Below are 27,190 nucleotides of genomic sequence, written 5' to 3'. Positions count from 1 at the left end.
TCCAGAGAGAATTTAGTTTTTGCTTCTAATACACAGCTATTCTAGGACAACTAGCAACTCCCAGATCACCTCCACCCAGTCGTGGATTGAGATGATTTGAAGTGGGATGTTTTTTCAGGTTCACTTTTACTTTTAAGGGGGTAGTTTTTAAGAATCCCAATTCAGAGCCTAGGTGATTTACTAAGATCCCCTCCCCTCCTTGATGGGGCATGAACTCGTATTTTTATCCTCCTTCCCTTACCATGAGCTGTTGGAAAATATGTTTGGCTCCTGTCTTTATTAAGCCTCTTTTGGAATGGGCACATGCCTCCATGAGAGCCTCAAATGCCAGGCTCACTTCTCTGGGTTTCTATTTTCTCTTTTATTTCCTTAATTTCTTGATAGCTCTTCGATGCCTTCTAAGAGGTTTAAAAGATGTTTTGCCGAGATTTTCTAGTTGTTTTCTTTGGGATGGTTGGTCCAAATGATTTATTATGTCATTGACAGAAACAGATCCCAGACCTCTCCCCTCCCAGCTTAGATATTTAAAATACATCCTTCATTGTATATCCTTCACAAATTAATGACCATCTGGGAATGGTGTGATACTGGCCCATGAGTCTGTGCTCCCTCCCCTGCTCTGCCAGAAAAAAGAAACTCCCTTTTTCTGCCTGCCTTAGAGTTACGCATTTGCTCTTCCTTGTCTCTGCTTTTTAACTTTTCCCAGTGCTGCACTAGGGCAGAGTCTGGTGTAATAGTCCTGTAGCTGACAAGGTAAGACTTGTGGCTCTTTCCTGCATGTATGCCCCAAGCTTTTGGCCTTATTGTCACCTTTCTTAGAATACTGCCCTCTGTCTCATTTCTTCATTCTCTTAATTTTATCACATCTCTTCACCACATAGCTATTATTGATTCACATGAACCCCCCACCCCCACCCTCATTGAGTATCATTCCTTTAGTGAGCCACTGTTGCTGATGGTAGGGCAGTAGAAAACAGTTGAGAATCACTGGCATATAGCTTCTGCACCAGCTCCTTGGATATATTCACTGTAATATAGTTTAGGTTCATCTCTAATCTGTACATGTATCTTTTTTTGGCCCTTCTTTATAAACACAAAGAATCTCCATTATTATATTTCTGTATATCCTTTTTGGATCTTATATATATATGAAAATATATTTGAGAGGTAATATCCTTTTCTTCTTTTATTCTGTACTGTTTCCCTGGGTTTATTTCACTAAATTTTTTAAAAAACCCTATAAGACCTGTGTGCTTCCTTCATAAATACAGGGGTAGGAGAGAATCTGTTGTTTGGGACTGAAAGGAGTGAACCAACATAAGCAGGGGACATAATAGCAGATGGATAAGTAGGGATTGGCCTGGGTGGAGAGGAAGAGGGGTGTTGGCTTGGAGCTGAGAAATGCCATTAGACATCTGTACTGGCCAGAGAGCAGCTTTATCTCCTTCTCCTTTTCAGTTCCTGCTGCCTTAGGCTCCTTAGCTCTGGTCTTAAGCTGTAGTAGATAGGTGTCTTTAGCCTCCTGCCTGACAGGTAGGATGAGGCTGAATATATATCTTCCTGACATCCAAATCATTTCTCTGAAAGTTTTGGTTTTTTAGTGGAAAGATTTTTTAACTGTGATTTTTTGCTATAATATCAACAGTACTAAACTTCTGGCATGTGATAGGTTATATAACTTTTAAAGGCTGCTTTGAAACTTCACCACTGTGTATAACATTGTGTAAGAAACATTGTGTAAGAAAGAATATTTCAAAATCTTGAGGTGATTTTTTTTTTTTTTTGTCTTTTTGCCTTTTCTAGGGCCGCTCCCGCGGCATGTGGAGGTTCCCAGGCTAGGGGTCTAATCAGAGCTGTAGCCGCCGGCCTACACCAGAGCCACAGCAGCAAGGGATCTGAGCCGCGTCTGCTCACGGCCACGCCGGATCCTTAACCCACTGAGCAAGGTCAGGGATTAAACCCGCAGCTTCATGGTTCCTAGTCGGATTCGTTAACCACTGAACCACGACGGGAACTCCAAGAGGTGATTTTAAAATGAACTTTAAAAACCCTAGTTATTGGGAAATTGAAAAGTAAATTATTACTACTTACGGAATGAATTCTAGAACTTGAAATCTTTTCTTGTGATTATAACCAGTGTTTTATTTTATTTTTATAGGGCTTTTTATATGCATATAGTATTAGTACCATTATTAAAACTACAATGAATCTCTACATGTCCATGCAAAAGCCAATGACCAAAACCTCCGTTAAGGCATTATGCAGGCTTGTTGAACTTCTCAAGGTAGGTTTTAGATTATTTTACTTTGTCATTATAATTGGGAAATGATCTGAGATTGAATTAGGATTTTTTTGGTAAGATTTGACTTCTTGATTGTGAGAATAAAAAAATACGTAAAACGCACTTAACTCTAAGTTGGATAAAGGAACTATTGAAAGAAATTTTCGAGTCATTTTCTATGAATTGCCAATCTATTTAAACTGTATTGAAAGTTAACATGTAGTAAAAGAGAAAAGAAGGCAGATGAAAAGATTAGCCTAAATAAATATTAGTAGTTTTACTCATGAGAGGTTTAAGGATGTTGCAGGAGTTTAAAAAAATGCACGTGATATTTATTATTTTATAGATTTCAGATGCATGAGGCCAGTCAACACAAGGCTGTTTATTTTGTAATTTAGAGAAAGTGTTGTAATCTTGTGATTTGAATACTTCGGGAAGTGTGATAAAATGTTTTTTAGCATATTCTACATAAATTTTAAAAAATCCCTCATAGGCAGGAGAGTCCCCTTTTAACCTTTTGAAAAAACTAAAATGAAAATTTGCTGGTAAATTTCTGCTAATATTGGTTTCAGATGTGCTTAGGAAATAAAATAGTTTTGGAGATTGTGTCTTTGGATTTTTAGCCTTTTGTAAAGATATGATATTATCAGTTATATTTTTAATGAAATATGTATTTTATATCTAATAAGCATAATTTTAAAAATAATAAACACTTAAGAACCTTTTATCATACCATTTAAGAAATAGGATGTTACCAGTATTTTCAAAGCCCATTGTCCCCTGTGTTGTCCCTCCCTGACTGCATGTTATCCTGCACCCTCAGAGGACCCACTGTCGTGAATTTCATATCTATCACTCCCTTGTTTCTTTGTTTGCTACATATGAATTTATTTCATTATAAATGTTTTTGAGGTTTATACTGATAGAGTGATACTTCGTATTTTCTTTGACTTTGGTTTTTTTAATTCAAAATTTTTTGCTTGAACTTGCTCTGTTGGGATGAGTAGCTTGTACTTCATTAATTTTCATTACTGTGTAGCTTTCCTGGGGAGGGACTTGGGTTGTTTTCCATTGCTGTTATAAACGATGTTGCCATTCTTGATTTGGTTCTTGGTGTAATTGTGCAAGAGTTTTTCTGAGGAGTTGTACCTGTGAATGGATTGCTGAGTTCTTTGTTTATGTACATACTCAGCTTTTCAAGATGATGCCAGATTGTTTTCCAAAGTAGTTACATATCTCCCACAATATATTAGACTTCCCATTGTTCCCTAACTGGCGCAAATTGGTATATCAGACTTGTGTGTGTGTGTGTAGTTGACAAGTGAATATACAAAGTACAAATATATACGCACATGCACAAGTTAATGTGTATAAATGATTTTATATTTGGAGTTCTCTTGTGATGCAGCGGGTTAAGTATCCAGTGTTGTCACTGTAATCGCTTGAGTGGCTACTGTGGTGCAGGTTTGATCCCTGGCCCAGGAACTTCCACATGCTGCAGGCATGACCAAAAAAATTTTTATATTTAATATTAATTTCAATTATTAACTGTTTCTTCTTTTGTGAAAAATATGTTCATGTCTTTTGCTCAGTTATCAAATTATTTGCCTTTTTAAAAAAGTGTTTAATTTATTTGGCATCTTTATATATTCTGAGCACTAATCCCTTATATGTGGCAGATATTTTCTCATACATTGACTTGCTTTTCTGTTTTCTTTATATTGGCTTTTAATAAACAGAAATTCTTGGGAGTTCCCGTCGTGGCGCAGGGGTTAACTAATCCGACTAGGAACCATGAGGTTGCGGGTTCGGTCCCTGTGCTTGCTCAGTGGGTTAACGATCCGGTGTTGCCGTGAGCTGTGGTGTAAATTGCAGATGCGGCTCGGATCCAGCGTTGCTGTGGCTCTGGCGTAGGACAGAGGCTACAGCTCCGATTAGACCCCTAGCCTGGGAACCTCCATATGCCGCAGGAGCGGCCCAAGAAATAGCAAAAAGACCAAAAAAAAAAAAAAAAAAAAAAAACAGAAATTCTTAATTCTTCCTTTTCCTTTTTATAGCCACACCTGTGGCACATGGAAGTTCCTAGGCCAAGGCTTGAATCAGAGCCTCAGCTGGGGCCTTTACCACAGCTACAGCAAAACCGGATCCAAGCTGTATCTGTATCCTATGCCGCAGTTTGTGGCAAGGCTAGATTCTTAACCCACTGAGCAAGGCCAGGGATTGAACCCAAATCCTCACAGAGACATTGTCGGGTCCTTAACATGCTGAGCCACAATTTCTGAACTCCCAGAAATTGTTAATTTTAATTGTACCAATCTTAACCTTTATGGTACTGCTTTTTTGCATCTCATTTACAAATTTCTTACCTAGGCCAAGATCATAAAGTATTCTGTAATTTTGGCTAAAAGTTTTTAAGTCGATTTTCACAAAATCACTTCTGATTATTTTTAGGCAATAGAGCATATGTTCTACAGGAGAAGTATGGTTGTGGCTGATTCAGTCTCACATATAACACAGCACCTTCAACATCAGGCTCTTAATTCTATTTCTGTGGCCAAGGTATGAAAGTTATTATGTATTCAGCATAATTATCTTTCTTGGTTTCCCTTCTGTTGTCTTTTATGTATTTTCTAGTTCAGCCTGTTTACTCCATTCCTTCAAACGTAATATTCTTGGTCATAATCTCCATGTTTTCCATGGTTTTTCTTAGAGTGATTGTGGTTATCATTACTCTGAATTTGCAACATTAACACACTTCTTTTTAAAAATGACATTGTGCATTTTTTAAAAATGATGCATCTTTTTCTAAGAAAGATTTCCGTATTAAATTTATGTGATAATTTTGAAGTATGCATAGTAATTTGCTGTCCCTGACAGTGCTAAGTGATAATGTTATACAAGTAAAGCATCTAACATTATCATAAGAAGCTGAACAAAGTATTTGTCTAAGCATTATTTTTTTTTCTTTTTTCTTTCTTTTTTTTTTTTTTTTTTTGTCTTTTCTAGGGCCGTACCCAAGGCATATGGAGGGTTCCAGGAGGAGTCAAATCAGAGCCTCAGCTGCTGGCCTACACCACAGCTCACAGCAACGCCAGATCCTTAACCCACTGAGTGAGGCCAGGGATTGAACCTGCACCATCATGGTTCCTAGTCAGATTCGTTAACCACTGAGCCATGACAGGAACTCCTGTCTAAGCACTCTTAAATTGAATCATGAGAAAGTAATTGAGTAATTTTTCTTCTGAATCTTTTGTTACTGCCTCAGATAAAAAGCTGATATTTCCTGTTTTCTCTTCTCTTTAAGAAAAGAGTAATTTCTGACAAAAAATATAGTGAACAGCGTCTTGATGTGCTTTCTGCTCTAGTTTTGGCTGAAAACACTCTAAATGGACCAAGCACAAAGCAGCGACGACTTATTGTTTCTTTGGCACTAAGTGTTGGCACACAGATGGTAAGTGTATTGCTATTACTTATGGAAAATAAAGATGAGATTTGAGAAATCACACTTCCCTTGTCACTGATTTAAGAAACTTGTCCTTGAACTACCACTCTCTGCCTTTTTTTTCCCTGATAGAAAACATTTAAAGACGAAGAACTCTTTCCACTTCAGGTGGTCTTAAAAAAGCTGGATCTTATCAGTGAACTTAGAGAAAGGTAAGTAAGGATATGAAATGATACTCAGGATAGGGCTAAGGGAAACATTAGGTTTTGTTTGTTTGTTTTAAGCCTAGTAAGAGAAGAAATAAAACCTAGATAGACCATTAGTTCCTCCTTAAAACATTTTTAACATGACGAAAATGAGACTCTGACGAGGGATTATGTTTCTTTAGCTTTGTTGCTGCAAAAAGGATGTGGCTTTTGGAAGAACTCTCATGAGAAATTGTGATATAGCCCTTAGAGCATCTGGCAGACCCTGGTTACATTTTGTGCTTGTTGTGATGAGTATCTCTCATGGGCTTTTAAAATTGCTGCTGTATAGCAGGGCTTTATATATTTTTGAGAGACTTGGAGCCATCTCATGTAGTCTTCTGTAATGTAATTTGGAACATGAATTCAAATTACGTTGTTGGTAGTCAGTCATAAGATAAATTAGTTTTTGGATGGCCTATTTTTGTAGCTCCTGTGGCTTTATTTTCTTTTTATTGAATAAGCAGTATAGTTTTTGAAGGGAAAGTGGGTCGTCTCAATTTCAGTTCTCAGCTGAATTAAAGTTATAGCACAGTTTTTATTTAATGCTCATATTTATAACATAATGCTTTTTGTTGTCCTAAGAAGCTCAAGTTTTTGTAGCTAGTAGCTTTTAATTTTCCATCTTTAGAAGAGATACTGAGCCTTCTTCACTATAATTTACTTAATGATCATTTTCTTGCCCCATAGTTGTAAAAGAGTCACTTGACAAAGATTATAGACAGGTTGAGTATGACTCATTTTTGTTGTTTTGGCCACAGTTTTTTTTTGAAAGGTGGTCCGCTTTTCAATTTTGAGACAGGTAAAATGATGTCTGTGATGCAGGTATTATAAGTCTAGTCATATCAAATAATACTGAAAATAAATTTATTTTAAGCTCTTAAAGTTACATTGTTTTTAAAGTATGCTTTAAAACTAAAGCTTATGTGCAGAATTCTGAGGATGTTAGATATTAGAGTGTTTTGTTACTGTTCAGTTTGAAAAATATTTTGTGGCTTTTCTGTACTAATTTGGGGTTAAGTGATGTAGGCAGTATAAAAATGAGTAAGACAAAGCACTTACCCTTATGGTATATAATGTTATTCCTTTCATTATTTTTTTGTGTTACTTCAATTTTGAAACCATGAATTACTGCTTTACGTTGTAGAGTCCAAACACAATGTGACTGTTGTTTTTTATACTGGCATCGAGCTGTCTTCCCAATTTATTTAGATGATGTATATGAAAATGCTGTTGATGCAGCCAGATTACATGTAAGTAAAGAATAAACCCATTATTTTTTTAGTCACTGTACAAACCATTTTAATTTGTTTTGAAATAGATCACGTAATAAACCATTTTAAAACTGCCGAGATGCTGTTTTACAGGACTGCATATTCAGTAAAATTTATGTAAATAGAACAAACTAGTGGTTACAGTGGGAGGCGGGGAGAGCAATATAGGGGCGAGGAGTCGGGGGTAGTACCAACTAGTGAGTGTAAGGTAGGTTCACGTATGTGTTGTATAACATGAAGAATATAGCCAATATTTTGTAATAACTGTAAATGGAAAGTATCCTTTAAAATTAAAAATAAAAATTTAACTTAAAAAACTATATATAAAATTCAAGGGGAAATTAAAAACTCAAAGTTTAGTCTGTAGATAAATTTTATATTAATACTAATGAATTAATTTAATATGTAACTCTTCTCATATTCCTAATCATTCTTATTTCACTTGATTTTAGTTTATGTCAAAATAATCTCACTTTTATTTGTTAGCAAGGTACATGTTATCCAGATCTTTCCATTTCTTTATGTAAATGAGTGTTTTTGAATGCTAAAGATAGGAAAAGGATAAGTGAATGTGGGTTTTTGGTATATTTATAGTATATGCTTTAGAGAATAAAATTCAGCTCTTGTTTAGGAAAGTAAGACAATCACGTGTTAAAAAAAACAGCCTTCAGATTAAGCTTTTGTCTCTTCAGATAGGTGTTTAACTTTTGGAACATAATTTAGAGATTTAGTTTTTCTAAATTCATGTACATTCTGATTTTATTCTTAGTACATGTTCAGTGCTTTACGTGACTGTGTACCAGCTATGATGAATGCAAGGCATTTAGAGTCTTATGAAATACTTCTGGATTGCTATGACAAGGAAATTATGGAAATTTTAAATGAGGTAACATATTTGAGATTGTAAAGCTTATTTAAAACATGTATGTGAAATGCAGTGTTTTAAAAACTTTTTGGATTAAAGCAGGCTTTCACAAGTTAAAAATTATAAATCACTGTCTAGAACAAAGGAGATATCACTGTTGTGCTAAATTGGTCTTTAATACCTAATTTTATTTTTTTCTTTATTTTATTTTATTTTGGCCACAGTATGGCATATGGAGTTCCCAGGCCAGGGATCAGATCTGAACTGCAGTTGTGGCCAGTTCTGGATCCTTCACCCACTGTGCTGGGCCAAAGATTGAACCCAGCACACCAGAGACACTGCCAATCCTGTTGGACCATAGAGGGAATGCCAATATCTAATTTTAATATGGAAATCCAGATAGGAATTTGGAAAACCTTTTTTTTTTTTTTTTTTTACTTTAGCAAATTGTATAATTGAATTTAAAGTTTATTAGAAGAATGGAAATGCAAAATTGGTTTGAATATTGTCTGCAGTTAATGGGAATACAGTTAAGACAACTCTCAGTGTTTTATTGAATTTCATTTGGAGAGCTACAGAGTAAAATCTTTTGTATTTAAAAGGATAAACACAATTACTGTGTAGCAAATAATTTGAATGGAATAAAGAACACTTCTCCTTGTTTAAATGAAGTATGTATTTTAAATACTGGTATCTTTAAAATTAAATTTCCAGGTAGCAATATTTTATATGGAGGGAGGAATTAAAAATGAGTAAACTTCATCACATAAACATTCACTTTTGATAAAATTATGAAAATTATAATTTCTTGTATTAAATATTCATAAATTTTTCTTGTATTAAATATTCTGATACATGTCTGGCCAGTGTTTAGAATTCCATGGTAGACCAGAAAAGATGATTAATTTCATTACCTTTAGCCCAGTGAATTATATGATTTTCAGTGACTATTACAAGGAAGCTTTTTTAAAATTTCCTCTCTTGCACATTCTCAGGACCTTTTCTTCTTTGTTGCTGGTTTCTATAAATTTTGTTTTATTCTGTATATTCATGTTTCTTGTAATGAAGCTGTCAGACATTAGCTTTTGATTTCCTTTTCAAGAGTGTCGAATATTACTGGGAAAAAAAAACTTATGTAGCTGCTCCCTGGTCAAGAAAATCATTGATTTAAAATGGACAGCAAATTTCACTCTCCAAATAAAAATATTTTATCAGACAGCATTTAGACTCTTAAACCAGTTTGACAAACTTTTTTTTCTATCATTGCACTGATTATAAAACTGTAATGGTTAGAACATAGACACCTAGAGGAACAATACGATTGGAATATTGTTTTGAAAAATTAAGATATCAATTCTTTTGTTACTAGCATTTGCTGGACAAGTTGTGCAAAGAAATAGAGAAGGACCTGCGACTTTCTGTGCATACGCATTTAAAGTTGGATGACAGAAACCCTTTCAAAGTTGGCATGAAAGACCTGGCTCTTTTTTTCTCTCTGAATCCAATTCGGTTTTTCAACCGTTTCATTGACATTCGAGGTGAGTGTTCTGCTTTCCTTAGTGTCATAGTCTATATCTATTCGCTCCGTCTGTTAAAGAACAAATAGCAAAAATGAAACTTTTTGAGAGTGTCTTTTTTTTGGAGTTAGTTCATTTACTCTTGAATTTCTTCATTTTTTTTCTAGCTCTTTATTTTTTTTTTTTTTTTTTTTTTTTTTTTTTTTTTTTTTTTTTTTGTCTCTTTTTTTGTTGTTGTTGTTGTTATTGTTGCTATTTCTTGGCGCTCCTGCGGCATATGGAGGTTCCAGCTAGGGTCATCGAGCTGTAGCACCGCCTACACCAGAGCCACAGCACGCGGATCCGAGCCGCGTCTGCGACCTACACCACAGCTCACGCAACGCCGGATCGTAACCCACTGAGCAAGGCAGGACGAACCCGCAACCTCATGGTTCCTAGTCGATTCGTTAACCACTGCGTCACGACGGAACTCCCTAGCTCTTTATTTTAAAGGAAGAAATTTAATGCTCGAAGACAAGTTTCTTTTTTAGTTTTGTTCCTCTTCCTTCTCTACTATTTTATGAATCAAAAATTTTTGATTTTTTTTTTTTTTTTTTTTTTTTTGTAGCTTATGTAACTCACTACCTAGACAAGACTTTTTACAATCTAACAACCGTAGCTCTTCATGACTGGGCCACTTATAGTGAAATGAGAAATTTAGCTACTCAGCGTTATGGATTGGTTATGACAGAGGCACATCTTCCTAGTCAGACTTTGGAACAGGTACAGTGTAAAGTGTTTTTGGTAAAGTCTGATTGTAGCATAATAGTATTTATTTAAGAGAATTTTTTTAACCTTTTTTTGTATGTGTTTATATTTCAAGAAAATATTTGCTATCTAAAATCTCATACTTGGCAATAAAAAATTAGTGCCAGTTTGCTTTAAGAAGAAATTTACCACAGACTTGCAAATGTTTATACTTTGCCTTTTGTTGAACATTTGATATATACATAGATTTGTATATAGTATTTCAGAAACATACTGGGTTAGTGAGGTGACTTCTGCAGAATTGTAGAAAGTTTAGTCAAAGTCATAGTTAAGGATTTAAAACCTAGATTATAATATATAAATTTTAATATCATAGAAAAATGGGTAAGTTTATATAATTATAAATCTATTTGTTTTTAAAATGAGGAGTGCAAAGAAATAGTTAGCTTTGCTAATTCAGTAAACTAATTTACAATATGGCAGTATCTCATGAGTCAAAGGTTTATGTTTTCAGTTAATTTGCATGTAATTCTTTCTAAGATAATCCAGATAATATTTACCAAAAAATGTATATTCAGTTCCAAAGTTTGGGGATTGTAATTTTTCCTTAATCTTAGTGCATATATAGCGGCCATTTCCAGGATTAGTTTATGTATCTTTTCATTCATTTATTTATAAATTTAATATTTACTGAAAATATGCTAGGCACTGAACTATATATGGGGATACATGAGATAAAGAGAAACAGTATCAGCTCATGTACCATGGCCTAGTGAGAGAAAAGAGTGAGTAAATAAATTTTTAGATTAAAACCTGAGAAAATCTATAATGAAAACTTAATCAGAGGAGTATTGTGGTATTACTTTGAGTCCCAATTAGAAAAGCTGTGGAGCAATTTATGATACCATTAGGTATTAGAGTAATAACTGAAGAATGAAGGATCCTTATTAGGTAACTTTGACATTAAAGGTGCTCTACTATAATTAAAAGAAGCATAAGGATTGGGAATTAGACTTTCTAAAATTCCTGGGTTCTGCCTCTTCCTAGCTGTTTGACCTTGGCAACTCCCTTAGCTTCATTTCCTTCAGCTGTGGAATTTAGAAGACTAATATCTCATTTTTGAATTACATATAAAGAACCTTGCACAATGCCTAAAAAATAGTATGTATATATCACCACATGTTCTAGCTACCTTTTAGAATCTGGCCTTTAGTTTTCTTTGTAAAAGGTATATAAAAGATCCTTGGAAAGACTTATATTCTCAAGAGTGGTGGGAAAATAATTGTGAGTCATAGATCCTTGGAATTTTAAGTTTAACTCTTACTGTCTATACAGAAGGCCTGAGATAGCAAGTATTCAGATTTCCCCAAGCAGATAGTCTTGAATTGAACATGTCAGAAGGCTCTTTTAACCTTTGGTTGTACTTTTTGTATAGTTGTTCTTTAAAATCATTTTAAAATGTTGGAAGACTTAGTAAAAGCAGTAAGTCACTATATTCATATGTCTAACTGATTATTTTAAACTAATAATAATAAAACTTCTGTGTGGATTGTTTTGTAGGGCCTGGATGTCTTGGAAATTATGAGAAACATTCATATATTTGTGTCTCGATATCTCTATAATCTCAATAATCAAGTGAGTGAATTTTAGAACAAAATTTTTTTACTTTTACTTTTTAAATTTGGGGGTGGATATATAGTAGGAAGGCTGAGGGGCAAAGAATTGAGTCTGAATAGTGAAAATTAAAACAAACAATAATTGTTTAGATCATCTTATTTACTCCTTTGCTTTTGACTATATTATCTTCTTGAATGACTTTCCAGTTAGTTTATCTTTAATGAAATAGATTCTAAAATTTTTGAGCTAACTGACCAGTGTTTGCTGTGGACTGTGTTTGTTTTATTACAGATTTTTATTGAACGAACAAGCAACAACAAACATTTGAACACTATTAACATTCGGCATATTGCTAACTCAATTCGAACACATGGCACAGGAATCATGAATACAACAGTAGGAACCTTTTGGGACAGGGGATTGGGGGGGGTAATATACCACTGTTTAATTTGGTAGTTTGAAAAATAGTTTTTTCATGCAGTATTCCTGTAAACGTACATTATTGCCTGTTTAGGTTATACCTGAATTTCCATTTTTCTGGTTGGTATAATTAAAATGTCTGGCACTGAAATTGTGTTAGATGTAATGGAAACTGTGATTTCAAAGGCACTTTAGATTGTCTTACCATCTCAGGATCATCATTATAAATAACATTGGAGTTTGAGAACATCATCATAAATATATATCTATGTGGATTATCTGATAGTCTAAGTTGCTTTGGAAGGCAAATCAACAGCTATTTTCCATTAAATTTTTTTTTCTTTTTGTGTCATAAAAGTATTTAAGAGGAGCTTTTATAAAGTTGTGTGGTAATTTCCATCGTGGTGCAGCGGAAACAAATCCTATTAGGAACCATGAGGTTGCAGGTTCGATCCCTGGCCTCGCCCAGTGGGTTAAGGATCTGGCGTTGCTGTGAGCTGTGGTGTAGGTGAGGCTCTGATCTGGCATGGCTCTGGTGTAGGCCAGCAGCTGTAGCTCTGATTAGACCCCTAGCCTGCGAACCTCCATGTGCCATGGGTGCAGCCCTAAAAAGAAAAAAAATGTGGGCAGTAGAAACCTCATTCATTTAAATATTTCAGGTCAAACATGAATTAGACTTCATAAATAATTTTATTCAGTAATATTGATTTTTATATTAACTTTTTCCATTCAAATTTTAATTTTATAGGTTAATTTCACCTACCAGTTTTTGAAAAAGAAGTTCTATATATTTAGCCAATTTATGTATGATGAACATATCAAATCCAGATTGATTAAAGATATTCGTTTTTTCCGGGAAATCAAGGACCAAAATGATCATAAGGTATTTCATATATTCTTTTTAAGGTCATTTAAGTCAACTGTTGAATATATAAGCATACCTCTTATTCCTGTGCTTTGCTTTATTGTACTTCACAGATACTGCATTTTTTACAAATCAAAGGTTATGGCAAATCTGTATTGTAAGATGATGGCTAGCATTTATTAGCAATAAAGTATTTTTATATTAAGGCATGCAGTTTTTTACATAAAAAATGCTATTGCACACTTAATAGACTATAGTGTAGTGTAAATACAACTTTTCTATGTGCTGGGAAACCAAAAAATTCACATGACTCACTTTATTGTGATACTCGCTTTATTAACCAAACCTACACTATCTCCAAGGCTACACTATCTCCAAGGCTTGCCTGTATACTAGATGTTTATGCTAAAATTCATTATGAGTCACTGAACTGGAGCTTTTGTTTTCTTTATTGTTTGTCACATAATGTCTCCTTGATTTGGCCTTCAATTTTCCATATTTTTCCTTGCAATTTCTTACTCTTTACATTGTCTATAAGGGAAAGTGTAAGGAAAAATGAAATGATCAATGTAAGCAAATGTTACTTTTCCTTATTTTAAAATAATACTAGGAGTTCCCATCGTGGCTCAGCAGAAACAAATCTGACTAGCATCCATGAGGATGCAGGTTTGATCCCTGGCCTCACTCAGTGGGTTAAGGATCCAGCATTGCCATGAGGTGTGGTGTAGGTCTCAGACTTGGCTCGGATCTGACCTTGCTGTGGCTGTGGTGTAGGCCAGCGGCTACAGCTCTGATTGGACCTCTAGCCTGGGAACTTCCACATGCTGCGGGTGTGGCCCTAAAAAAAAAAAGGAAAAAAAGCAGAATAATACAAAAGCAAAATATGCTCATTTTGAAACATTTGAACAACACAAAGTGCATAAAGTAAATATCTTCCCTCATTTCTCTTACCTTCCATTTTCTAGAGGCAGTTGACATTAACAGTGTCACGTGACATTTTCCAGATGTCCATGTGATAAACATATATTTGTGGAGTTCCTGTCTTGGCTCAGTGGTTAACGAATCCAACTAGGAACCATGAGGTTGCGGGTTCGATCCCTGACCTTGCTCAGTGGGTTAGGGATCCGGCGTTGCCATGAGCTGTGGTGTGGGTTACAGACGCGGCTGGGATCCTGCATTGCTGTGGCTGTGGCGTAGGCCTGCTGCTACAGCTCCCTTTAGGCCCCTAGCCTGGGAACCTCCATATGCCATGGGAGCAGCCCCAGAAAAGGCAAAAAGACAAAAAAAAAAAACCCCACATATTTGTACATTACAAATACTGCTTTTTTCTCAACAAAAATGGACTAATACAGTACATACTGTTTTGTATTGTGCTTATCACGTATCAGTAGTTACATACCTGCCTTATTTTTTTTTTTTGAGTCAATAGTAGAGATGTATGCTGTAACTCTGTTAACCTGTTGATGGATATGTAGGTTTTTCTGATTTTTCTGTGTTAAAAACAGTGCTGCACGTAATGCCCTTGCACATTTATGTCTGTATTTAGAGACTATTTTTTGAAAGAGATTTCTTGAAGAGGGAAAGGGCAAAGAATATGAGTATTTAAAAATCTGAAGGTATTGTCAGGTACTCCAAAAATACTGCACCAGTTGACATTTCCATTTATAATGTATAAGAATGCCATTTTCCCACAGCGAAATGAATTGTAAATGGTCATAATACGGAGGCATATAGCCGTGTGGATAGAGAACCAATAGGCTTAGATGGATCTTAATGTTTGATTTGCCGTATCATATCCTGAGCTATTTTAATTACTCTTAAGCATCACCTAGTTCCAACTCTCTTATATACCAGTTGTTCTTTTCAGTGTCAGAGTAGCAAAATACTACTTTTAGTGGAATAATTACTAAAATTATAGATTACAGTTACCAGTAGAAATTTTAGCTTAGCCAATATGTGTTATTTGGGAAGGAGTGTGTTTATATAAGTCCCTAATACTTTTCAGACCACAGAAACTTGGTCACATTATCTCTGAACAAATGTTTCTAGGAAGAATTGGTTTCTTTTTTCTAATAGAGTAATTGGGTATTGGGAGATTTATAATTGTGGAAAACCTAAATTTGGTGGCATTAATTATTATTCCACTTAGCTAATGTCAAAAAATCTTAATTTGTATTGATCTTGAATATTGGTAGTTTTTGCGCTATATATACATTTTTTGCCATTAGACTTTAGTGTTTTTTTTTTTTTTTTCTTTTTTTAAGCAAAATGTAAACACAAAATTAGAAAGAAAAGTGGTGTTAGCATGGTTGATTTGGTGGGCATTTTATGTTTTAGGAGTCTTTGGTAATTAATGGTAGTCTCCAAATTCTGTCTTTAGTATCCTTTTGAAAGAGCAGAAAAATTCAATCGCGGTATCAGAAAACTTGGAATAACCCCAGAGGGACAAAGCTACCTTGATCAGTTCAGGCAACTCATCAGCCAGATTGGTAAGTTATTGTAAAAGTGTTGAGAAATAAAGTAAAAACCTCCAAGCTTCTGTTTCATATATTAAGGCTCTCAGATGAATAAACTTAACATGTGAGCACTTGAGTTCAACTTTATGCCACTGATTTCCTTTCTTATCGAAAGTTTTTCAAGTATGATTAGACTGTTGGTACAGAAATAATTGATAGATTATGGATTAATTTAAATTACAAAATAATTAAATATTTATTGTGGATAAATAAAACCTCTTCAATTAAATTAAAAACACAATGACTAACTCACCTCAAAGGCCACACTCAGTAGTCAGCTGATAATTGTTTATTGGGTACCTACTCTGTTCAAGGCACTGTTTTAGACTTTTTAAAAGGGTTCCCTCAAGTTAAGCTTAATTGCGAAGATGTAAAAGGTTTATGTGAAAAGTTAACTAATAATTTTTCTATGGTACACTGTTTTATATTTATATGTAATTTCCTAAGCTGTCCTTCTGCCTTACAAGTAGAACTTTTCTTCTGAAATGTGTAACATTATATTCAGAAGCAAGAACTGCATTTAAAAATAATCCTAGGAGTTCCCATCGTGGCGCAGTGGTTAACGAATCTGACTAGGAACCATGAGGTTGCGGGTTTGGTCCCTGCCCTTGCTCAGTGGGTTAAGGATCCGGCGTTGCCGTGAGCTGTGGTGTAGGTCGCAGACACAGCTCGGATCCTGCGTTGCTGTGGCTCTGGCCTAGGCCGGTGGCTACAGCTCCGATTAAACCCTAGCCTGGGAACCTCCTTATGCTGTGGGTGTGGCCCTAGAAAAGGGGAAAAGACCAAAAAAAAAAATCCTAGGTTAAAAAAAACTTTATAGTTACTTGAGCTTTTCACATACCTTATCTCTGTTAATGTCCTCACAATAACCCTTGAGATAGGCATGTAATCACCTTTTTAAATGTGAAAAAAAAGATAAACTAAAGAGAAATAAGTAAGTGGTGTTGCTGGCATTTAAATGAGCGTTTTTTTTGGTACCACATCTAAAGGTATTTTACATTCTTCACAGTTACAGACACCAAGCAGTTAGTAAGTCCTTATTGTCTATACAATTTGATAAAGTTGTGCCTCCTGAGATTCATTTATTCATTTCTTAAACATATATAAACAATCCATTGCATCAGATACTTTTCTAGATGCTGAGAATGCAGATAGTCTTTGTTTCTCAAGGGGCTTTAAATTTACTAGTGTGAAAGGTATTATAAGCATTTAGGGAGTAAAGATAATGAGCAGTAGCTTAAGTTTTATCAATTAAGTGATATTAAACCTTTCTATTATTATTAAACCTTTCTATTAGAACAAGAACTAAGAGAAGCCTACCTTTGTAAATTTTAAACAATGTAATCAAGAGGTATTATCAGGAGTTCCCATCGTGGCGCAGTGGTTAACGAATCTGACTAGGAACCATGAGGTTGTGGGTTTGGTCCCTGCCCTTGCTCAGTGGGTTAATGATCCGGCGTTGCCGTGAGCTGTGGTGTAGGTCGCAGACTCGGCTCGGATCTCGCGTTGCTGTGGCTCTGGCATAGGCCGGTGGCTACAGCTCCAATTCAACCCCTAGCCTGGGAACCTCCATATGCCGCGGGAGTGGCCCAAAGAACTAGCAAAAAGACCAAAAAAAAAAAAAAAAAAAAAAAAAAGAGGTATTATCAAATAAATGTTATTTTATTCATAGTGATATTTGATGTTAGATTGTAAACTCCTGGGGCGATAGTTTTTAACCCGTTTTGAGAATCTCCTGAAAACTCTGGATTGATTTTTTCCTAGAGCAATGCACATATGCACATGCAGTTTTGCATATGATGTACTGGAATTCAAATGCTCAAAGTTGAGTTCCTGTTGCGGCGCAGTGGAAATGAACCCGACAAGGAACCATGAGGTTGCGGGTTCGATTCCTGGCCTCGCTCAGAGGGTTAAGGATCCGGCGTTGCCATGAGCTGTGGTGTAGGTCGCAGACGCAGCTTGAATCTGGGTGGCTGTGGTGTAGGCTGGCAGCTGTAGCTCCAGTTAGACGCCCTAGCCTGGGAACCTCTATATGCCTCAGGTGCGGCCCTAAAAAGACAAAAGACCGAGAAAAAAAAAATGTTCAAAGTTAGAGTGTATGGCCCTTGAATAAAGAGCTGTTTTTCTAGAGCAGTGTTGTTTAAAACTTCATTTAATTCATGTACCAATATCAGAGTTTTCCCCCCATGTGAATACTGCCTGTGTAGTATTTATTTCACATTTTTATTATGTTTTTTAAAAGTATAATTTTATACTATGAAATACTTAATAAAACAGCTTAGTATGCTAATCATTTTCCCCCTGATACACATCAAAGTACACTTTTCCCCAGTGTACAAAAAATAATAGCACCGGCAGGTATTCCACAGGTATTCCACAGTTGCCACTGGCAGGTATTCCACAGTTGGCAAATATTATCCTTTTTACTATGTTCCAGCATTTTATTCTTTATTCTCTCCTTAGGAAATATAAATTCTTTACTTCTGCCTATAAAAAAGTATAATCTGCTTTTGAGTCTGTTAAATCTCTTGAGAAAAGGAGTAGTAAGTACTCTCAGAGCTGGGAGAAAAATGAGAAGTCCTTTTGTCTGATAACCTGCCTGCTGAAAATAATCACCACCACCACTAACATTTATTGTGCATTCATTATGTGCCAAGGCTACTACGAGTGAGTGCTTTTTGTGTTCTAGCTCATGTAAAACTCACAACTATGAAGTAAATACTATTTCCATTCATTCATTCTGTAGATATTTATTGAGGACAACACAGTGTTTCAGTGTTCCTAGGTGCTGGTGTGATATGTATCTCTCTCTCTCTCTATCTATATATATATAGATAGATAGATAGATAGATAGATAGATAGATAGATAGATAGATATAGATATATATATCTATACCAATAAAAGTCTTTGCCCCTTTAGAGCTTAATTGAACAGATGAGACTAAGACACAGAGTTTATAAATTGACATAGGTTTTATAGCTTAAAAAGTGCAGAGTCCTGATTTGAACCCAAGAAGTCTGACCTCAGAGGTCATTCTTAACTGCTACTCTGTATTTGCTTCTCCCTGGCACATTTTGGTCAACCAGCTACCAGTTTGATGGTTTGGAGGAAAACAGTCAAAATAGATACTTTCTTTTTCTAAGATGCATATTAAAGACACATTTTAACATTATCTCTCATATTGGGATAGGCCTTAAAATAGATTCAGCGATACCAACTTGAGGATTTTTAAAGATGTCAGATGAGATAATGTAAATGTAATGTAAATATAATTACTGTGATGAGAGTTTTTAAAGATATCAGATGAGATAATTTATGTAAAGTATATATTCCTATAACATGGTTGTGAAATGTTAACTGCTCTTACTTGTTTGCCTGTTCTTTCTCTCTAGTAATTTCATTGAATCATTTGAGTGGGAAATGTTGGCTCTAGGGATGGAGCGGAGAAGAAAACAAAAGCTGTATTTTGGATCTTGCATTCTAGTGGGAAGAGATCGATCAAAAAGATATATGATGTCTATAATAGGTGCTGAGTAAGGTGATGAAGTGGGGCTGGGCAGTGCTCTTTAGGGGTTTGATGGAAAACTCTAAGGTGGTGACATTTGAGCAGGAACCTAAAAAGAAGTAAGCCACATGTATGCATATCTAGGGACAATATATACCTGACAGAGATGAGCAGTAAATGCAAAAGCCCTGGGTCTCCTTAGCATTTTGGGGAAATCGGGTCTGGAAGTTAGTGAAGACCTGAATGGCAGGGCATGATACCAGAACAGCAGCAAAGGGAAAGATCATGCAAGGCTGTCTTGACCATGTTAGGAATTTGGGGTTCTTTCTGAGATGTAAAGCGATTGTAGAATTTTCAGAAAAGGAATGAAATGCTCCAGCATAGTTTTAGAAGAACTACCAGCCATTATGTAAAGGAAACATTGCGGGGCGGCAGGATGCTGAAGGTGGAAGTAGAGAAATTGGGAGGCCATCGCATACTGCAGTAGTCTAGGCAAGAGATGTTGGTAGTTTGGAATAGGAAGAAAGCTGTGAGGGTAGGGAAAAGTGATTACATTCTGGCTACATCTTGAAGGTAGAGCCAACATAATTTTTGCCCATTGCTTAGATATAAGGCATGAGAAAGGAAGGTGACTTTGATGCCTAAAGATAGAATTGTTAGTTTCTGAAATAGTATCATTGAAGGAGAAGATCTTGTGTTTGAATTGAACTTATTAAATTACAGATTCTTCTTAAACATGTAGGTGTAGATATTGGATAAAAAAAAACCTAGAGGATAGTCCAGTTTGGAGATGTTAGTTTGGGAAGCATCAAATGAGGATTTCTTTTTTGTTTTTTTCCTTTTTACAGCCGCACCTGCAGCATATGGAGGTTCCGGGCCAGCTGTAGAATCAGAGCTGTAGTTGTGGCCTGTGCCACAGCCATGGCAGCACTGGATTAGATCCTCTGTCATCTGCAACCTTTATCACAGCTTGTGGCAATGCTGGATCCTTAACCCACTGAGCAAGGCCAGGAATTGAGCCTGCATCCTCAGAGACAACATCAGGTCCTTAACCCACTGAGCCACAATGGGAATTCCAAATAAGGATTTCTTGTTATCACTTTCAATTGTGTGTGTGTGTGTGTGTGTGGTGTGAGAGAGAGAGAGAGAGAGAGAGAGAGAGTCACAAAAACATACTTCATCTGAGAGGGAAGAAATTGATAGAGTAATTTTAAAATGTTTGATTTTTAAAAATACAGTTAGCAATTCATTAATTTCATTTATCAAATGAAAGTTGCATTTATTTTAAAATATTTAATATAGTTGTATATAAGTATGTAGTACATTTATATTTTAAGCGCACAAATATGTAAGTTTTATTTTTATGGACCAAAATCTGAAGTAAAATATAGGAGAACCTTTTGGTACTTAGGAGTAGAAACCTTCTAATCTACTGCTATGCGCAACTCTATTCCTGATTATTAGAACATAGAGTTATATGTATAAACATCTGATTTTTTTTGTGTGTGGTTTTTAAGGTAATGCTATGGGCTATGTACGAATGATAAGATCTGGTGGCCTTCATTGTAGCAGCAATGCCATTAGGTATGGATGCAAACATATTTTTGCCTTGTTTATGCCATTTAGATATTTTATGTTGTTTAAATCTATCTTTAATGTAAGAAATATTGTAGTTTTTTTTTTCTTGTTGATATGTTTTGAGATCAAATATGGAAGAAAACCAATAATTGTACTGGTTAAATTTTTCTTAAATTTAAGATTATAGCGGTCATTTAAAAATCTTTATTTCTTTTCAAGTTATAGTTTATTTTATCAATACAGTTTGTAAATGGTTCTATAGATTAATTATCTTTAAGGATTATAATTTGATTATTCATATATCTGAAATTCAGTTTGGGGAGTTCCCGTCATGGGTCAGTGGTTAAGGAAACCAACTAGTATCCATGAGGACGTGGGTTTGATCTCTGGCCCTGCTTAGTGGGTTAAAGATCTGGTGTTGCCGTGAGCTGTGGTGTAGGTCAAAGATGCGGCTCAGATCCCGTGTTGCTGTGACTCTGGCGAAGGCCTGTGGCTTCAGCTCCAATTGGCCCCTAGCCTGGGAACCTCCATATGCCATGGGTGTGGCCTAGAAAGACCAAAAATAAAATAAAATCAAATTCAGTTTAGGAATTAAAGTGGTGGTGATATTAATAATACAACTGAAATGCAAAGTTCTTTCCAAAGATATAAATGACAAATTTAGAGTCTTACAGTACTGCTTTCATATCTGTACCAACCGCACATATTTAATTTGTCTTAATAAATTTCTCCCCAAATTCTTACATAGATTTGTACCTGATCTTGAAGATATTGTAAATTTTGAAGAACTAGTAAAAGAAGAAGGTCTTGCAGAAGAAACATTAAAAGCAGCAAGGTAATCTAATTTTGTAGTAATTTAAATTTGGAGATTTTAAAAGTTTATGTTCCCTTAGGAGTTTCCGTCGTGGCTTAGCAGTTATAGTGAACCCCACTAGCATCCATGAGGACGAGAGTTCAATCCCTGGCCTTATTCGTTGGGTTAAGGATCTGGCGTGGCTGTGGCATAGGCCATTGGCTTCAGTTCTGATTGGCCCCCTAATCTGGGAACTTCCATATGCCGAAGGTGTGGCCCTAGAAAGACAAAATGACAAAAAAAAAAAAGTTTATGTTCATTTAAATATTAAAGAGCAGACTAGAGGGTAATAATAAGCTTATGTCAATGTTTTTATTATGCAAGTAATGGTCTCAATTTATGAAATATAATTTTTTTAAGACTACGGTATTCTGAGAACTTTCTAATGTCACTGAATGTGATCTCATGGATATGCTAAGGTGTGTTTGTTGAGCACCTGACATGTGGCTAGTCTAAATTGAAGTGTGTTAAAGGATTTTGAGGATTTAGTGTTTAAAAAAAAAGAATATTAGGGAGTTCTCTTATGGCACAGTGGGTTAAGGATCTGGTGTTGTCATTGCAGTGGCACAGGTTCAGTCCCTGGCCCGGGAATTTCCATATGCCACGGCACCATCCATACAAAAAAAAAAAAAAGAGAGAATGCCAAATATCTCAATATCTCATTAATAAAATTCATTTTCTCCTATTTATTTTATTTTATTTTACGCTTGCACCAATGGCATATGGAAGGTCCCAGGCTAGGGGGACCAGGGAATGAAAGTAGCTGGTGGTCTATGGACAGCTTTTTTCTTCATGCATTTTCCTTTCTACTGTTTTTTTTTTTTAATATATTTATCATTAATGCTCTATCATAATTGTTAGATGTTATAGCAAAGATGTCCATATTTATCTGGTCTGATAGATAAATATCTGAGCTGATACAGAAGGGATGAGAAATTTTAGAGGAAAAGTCATTGTTGTGCAACCACCACTGTAATACTTGAAATCGGACAGAAATCATCATTGGATTCTTACATATTTTTGGATAACAGAGTATTCATTCACTATGAAAAAAATTCTCTCTCACGTTGCTTACTAACCACAAAGGGAAAAACCGTCTTCACCGTGGAGAGACTGATGGAGTCCACCTTAACCAAGTGATCAGACTTAACATCACCAGGAATAGGACACTGACATTTAGGGCCCCCTGATGCAGCGTAAAACCTATGTTGCATTCTCACCAGAAACGTTTATTCCTTAGGTGAAGGAAAGTTCATGGCCAGTGAACTCAAGGAGTTATGAGGTTATGATAATGAATTTATGATCTGAATGGACATTGAATCTTCGAGAATGATGGGGAAGAACCTGAGTATAGGTGTCATAGTCCATGATAAATAAACGCAGAGCAATGGTTAATACGTTAGTAAAAGCCGCCTTCCTGCTTTGGGGAGGGCGTAGCTGGATATAGTTGGATCGTGTGAATTGCAAAGGAGAGATTTCTACTGTCTAGTGGAGGGAAGTAATTTGAAAATGGTAAAGTTATGTACATGAAGGCTGTAGGAGGAAAAGCAGCTGATGTTTCTGAAGGTTGAGCAGGAAGCTAAGTTATTGAAAAAAGGATGAGTTTCAGTTGAGGTAAGGAGGCATAGAAAAAGTGGTAGTGAAGAGATTTAAGATGAAAAGGAATTTATTTACAATGAAATGGAATTCTACAAGGCTTATTGTGAGAAGAAATACAAAATTATATACAGTTTTGAGAAGTCCTACATAGGGGCAAAGTAAATTAAACAATATTGATTAACTTCTGTCTGAAAAAATGAGTTCATTCTGAACCTAAAATGTTTGATATTTTGGAGTGTTCTCATCTAAGCTAATGAGAGATGGATTTAAAAAGCCACATTTTCTTTTGGAAAGGAACCAAGTAATTAAATTTTTTTGCATTTTAGGCATTTGGATTCAGTCCTCAGTGATCACACGCGAAATTCTGCTGAAGGCACAGAGTATTTCAAAATGCTTGTAGATGTTTTTGCTCCAGAATTTCGCAGGCCAAAGAATATACATCTCCGAAATTTTTATATCATTGTTCCCCCTCTGGTAAGTATTTTAGTACCCAAAATGATTTTTTTTTCAAAAGTATTAATAAACACAGTTTTATTGCAGCAGGAAATGCAGACTGTATTGTTGGTTTTCTGGTTGTGATAAAATTAAATGTGCTCTCAGTGAATGTGGCCTCGAATTTCTACATATTAGCTATGCAAAATGAGGCTTTTTTATAGCTAAGATAGATTCTTAATTTTTTTAATAACTGCCAGAGAAATCCTAGTGTGATTTAAATTCTTGAATATACATCATTATATATCTACACACCTTATAATTTTGGGGCTGAATTACATAATCATTTTCAGTGATTAATGTAGACTTTGACAGCATGAAGTATTTCTTAAAAACATACTGTTTGGGGACAAATTCTCTCTATTCTGTAGTAAATACTAATACCCAAACTAAATTTTTAGTGCTGCTTCTTTATAGTATATAGAGTGTTCTGCTCTAATTCTATAGCTGACATCTTAAAAATGGCCCAAGTTAACCAAAATCCCAATATAAAAACAATTGTAGCAGTGGAGAAAATAGAGTTAAGAGATTAGAGAGGTATATAGCAGTAAGAGTTATTTTTCTCTAAAAATTTCTATAACAAAGCTCTTTTTTCTTTCTTTGCTTTTTTTTTTTTTTTGGCCTTGCCTGCGGTATGTGGATGTTCCCAGGCTAGGGATCAAATCTGAGCCACACCAGCAACCTAAGCTGCTGCAGCGACAGCATCAGGGATCCTTAGCCTGCTGCATCACAAGGGAACATCAACAAAGCTCTTATTTTAAAAAACTGTAAATATCTCTAAAATCTAAATATCACTGAGCAGTAATTTTTGATTACATCTGACTTTGATCAAGAGAAAAAACTTTTCATGTTGTTGCCTGAATTAACACATATATTCTAACATATAACCATTATTATAGGCTGAAAGTAGCTGATGGTCCATGGACAGCTTTTTTCTTCATGTATTTTCTTTTCTACTGTTTTTTTTTAAATACATTTATTGTTAATCCCATCATAGTCATTGTTATATGATGTAGCAAAAATGTCCATATTTGCCTGATAGGCAGTATCTTTTCATCTTCAGATAGTATGAGACTCAAGGTGAGTCTTAGTTATTACTTTGATGAGTAGTGTAATTAACTCATGGTGAGTTTTCACCATGTTTCTTTAATTTGGAGCCATACTAAACAACAGTGGGGAACCATTTGTGGGTTTGAGGAAGAGGTGGCGTTCTGCAGGGCAGATGTCAGAATTCAATGATGGAGAAAACAAGAATACTATAAAGAAGAGAAGTATAGGAGTTTCCACTGTGGTGCAATGGAAAGAACCTGACTAGTATCCATGAGGATGTAGGTTTGATCCCTGGCCTCGCTCAGTGAGTCATGGATCCTGTGGTGTCGCAGATGGGACTCGGACCTGGTGTTGCTGTGGTTGTGGCATAGTCTGGCAGCTGCAGCTCTGATTCAGCCCCTAGCCCGAGAACTTCCATATGCCACAGGTCTGGACTTAAAAAGGGAAAGGGAAAAAATCTAGTTCCTCAGTTTTATTGGCCACTTTTCAAGAACACAATGGCCATATGTGGCTAGTGGCTTACTGTATTGGACAGTAGAGATACACAGCATTTCTGTCATTGCTGGAAGTGCTGTTTTATAGAGGGTGAACTCTGTATTCTTTATTTATTGTAATTATTTACTAATGCCTGATACATAGTAAGTTTCAGTAAATCTTTGTTGAATAAATGTTATGATTAGATAAGGTATTTTGGAGGGGCTAAATTTTTAGGGAAGTGCCTTTTTTTTTTCCCTTTTGGCTGCACCTGTGGCATGTGCAAGTTCCTGGGCCGGGGATTGAACCTATGCCACATCAGTGACCCGAGGCACTGCTGTGAAATCACCAGATCCTTAATCTGCTGTACCCACAAGGGAACTCCAGAAAGTGCTTTTTGGGGGGAATTTGTTTATCCAAATGACTAATTAGCCATTTTAGCCAAGAATATGATGAGAAATACTATTTTATTTACTTATTTAGTCTTTTGTCTTTCTAGGGCCGCACCCATGGCATATGGAGGTTCCCAGGCAGAGGGTCCAGTTGGAGCTGCAGCTGCTGGCTAATGCCACAGCCACAGCAACGCCAGACCTGAGCCACGTCTTCGACCTACAGTTCACAGCAATTGCTGGATCCTTAACCCACTGAGCAAGGCCAGGGATCGAACCTGCACCTCATGGTTCCTAGTCGGATTGTTTCCACTGCGCCACAGTGGGAACTCCAAGAAATACTATTTTAGAATGAATAGGGTGTGCAGAGGTAAGGACTGCCATGCTAAGAGCCCTTAAGCTTTGAAGTTAGGCAGGCCTCCTTTTGACTTCAACTTTGATATACAGCATGACTTCAGGCAAGTTACTAAACCTCCCAAGCCTCAGACCCTTCATCTACAAAAGGTGCATAATATTCTAGAGCGAACTATGACCAAGGCCCTGTGCCCTGTGCTTGCGTTAAGTGGTGCCTGAGGGAGTGCTCATATTTAAAGGACTTGGAAAGAAGATCCATTAAGAACTACACACTGCGGTACAGCAGAAGTTGACAGAACATTGTAAATCAACTATAATAAAATTATGACCTCACCAAGAAGCTATTTAAATGAGGCAAATGTTTCAAATCAAAAGGACAGGAACTTAAAAAGATTCTGTTTATAATTTTTGAAATGTCTGTTTTAAGAACTAAATTCTGAAGATTTTTTAGCACAATTGTTTCTCTAATATGTTGTTATATCTTTTTAGACACTCAACTTTGTAGAGCATTCCATTAGTTGCAAGGAGAAATTGAATAAAAAAAATAAAATTGGAGCTGCCTTTACTGATGATGGTTTTGCCATGGGTAAGCTTAATGGAATTGTTTTCACATGAATTTTATATTCACTTTAGAATGGATTTTTAGAAATGTCTGCTTGAGAATAGATCCATGTGTTCTTGTAAATTTGTTTTTCAGGGGCAGTAATGTTTACTGTGTATTTTTTGGCTAGGCCAAGTGATTGATAATACTTGTTTTACGTCATTTGTACTGTTATTATTCATGCTCCTTTAGTATTGCTAACCACTTTGTCTAGTTGGACCTAATATTTAGGCTTTGTTTTTGTTGTGGTTTTACAGTTTCAGCATCTTGCATTGTTTCCCTGGTTCCCCTGTAGTTCCCTCAGTTGTCTATTTAGCAGTGGAAGTTTTCCCCCACCCTTCCAGCCATGTTATCTCCAGGTGATTTTTTTTTTTTTTTTTTTTTTTAATTTTCTGTGTTATTTTTTTAGGGCCTCACCCATGGCATATGGAGGTTCCCAGGCTAGGGTTGAATCAGAGCTACAGCTGCAGGCCCACACCACAGCCACAGCAACACCAGATCCGAA

The 27,190-nt window shown here is 35.8% G+C and overlaps 1 protein-coding gene across 1 annotated transcript in view; it reads left to right on the top strand.

Moving 5' to 3' along the window:
• WASHC4 (WASH complex subunit 4) overlaps positions 1-27,190 on the top strand; it is a 57,537-nt gene that overhangs the window by 24,254 nt on the left and 6,093 nt on the right. The window contains 16 exon segments of the mRNA XM_021092625.1: positions 2,159-2,284; positions 4,733-4,840; positions 5,586-5,732; positions 5,856-5,935; positions 7,116-7,221; positions 8,012-8,128; positions 9,477-9,645; positions 10,232-10,386; positions 11,932-12,006; positions 12,280-12,384; positions 13,157-13,291; positions 15,654-15,762; positions 20,813-20,879; positions 21,622-21,708; positions 23,652-23,799; positions 26,574-26,670. Coding sequence (XP_020948284.1) covers positions 2,159-2,284; positions 4,733-4,840; positions 5,586-5,732; positions 5,856-5,935; positions 7,116-7,221; positions 8,012-8,128; positions 9,477-9,645; positions 10,232-10,386; positions 11,932-12,006; positions 12,280-12,384; positions 13,157-13,291; positions 15,654-15,762; positions 20,813-20,879; positions 21,622-21,708; positions 23,652-23,799; positions 26,574-26,670 — 1,831 coding nt within the window.

Source organism: Sus scrofa, chromosome 5 (assembly GCF_000003025.6).
Source record: "Sus scrofa isolate TJ Tabasco breed Duroc chromosome 5, Sscrofa11.1, whole genome shotgun sequence".
In the NCBI taxonomy this organism is placed as follows: Eukaryota; Metazoa; Chordata; class Mammalia; order Artiodactyla; family Suidae; genus Sus; species Sus scrofa.
Note: the sequence above shows the minus strand (reverse complement) of the source record. Positions and strands in the feature narration are given on the sequence as shown.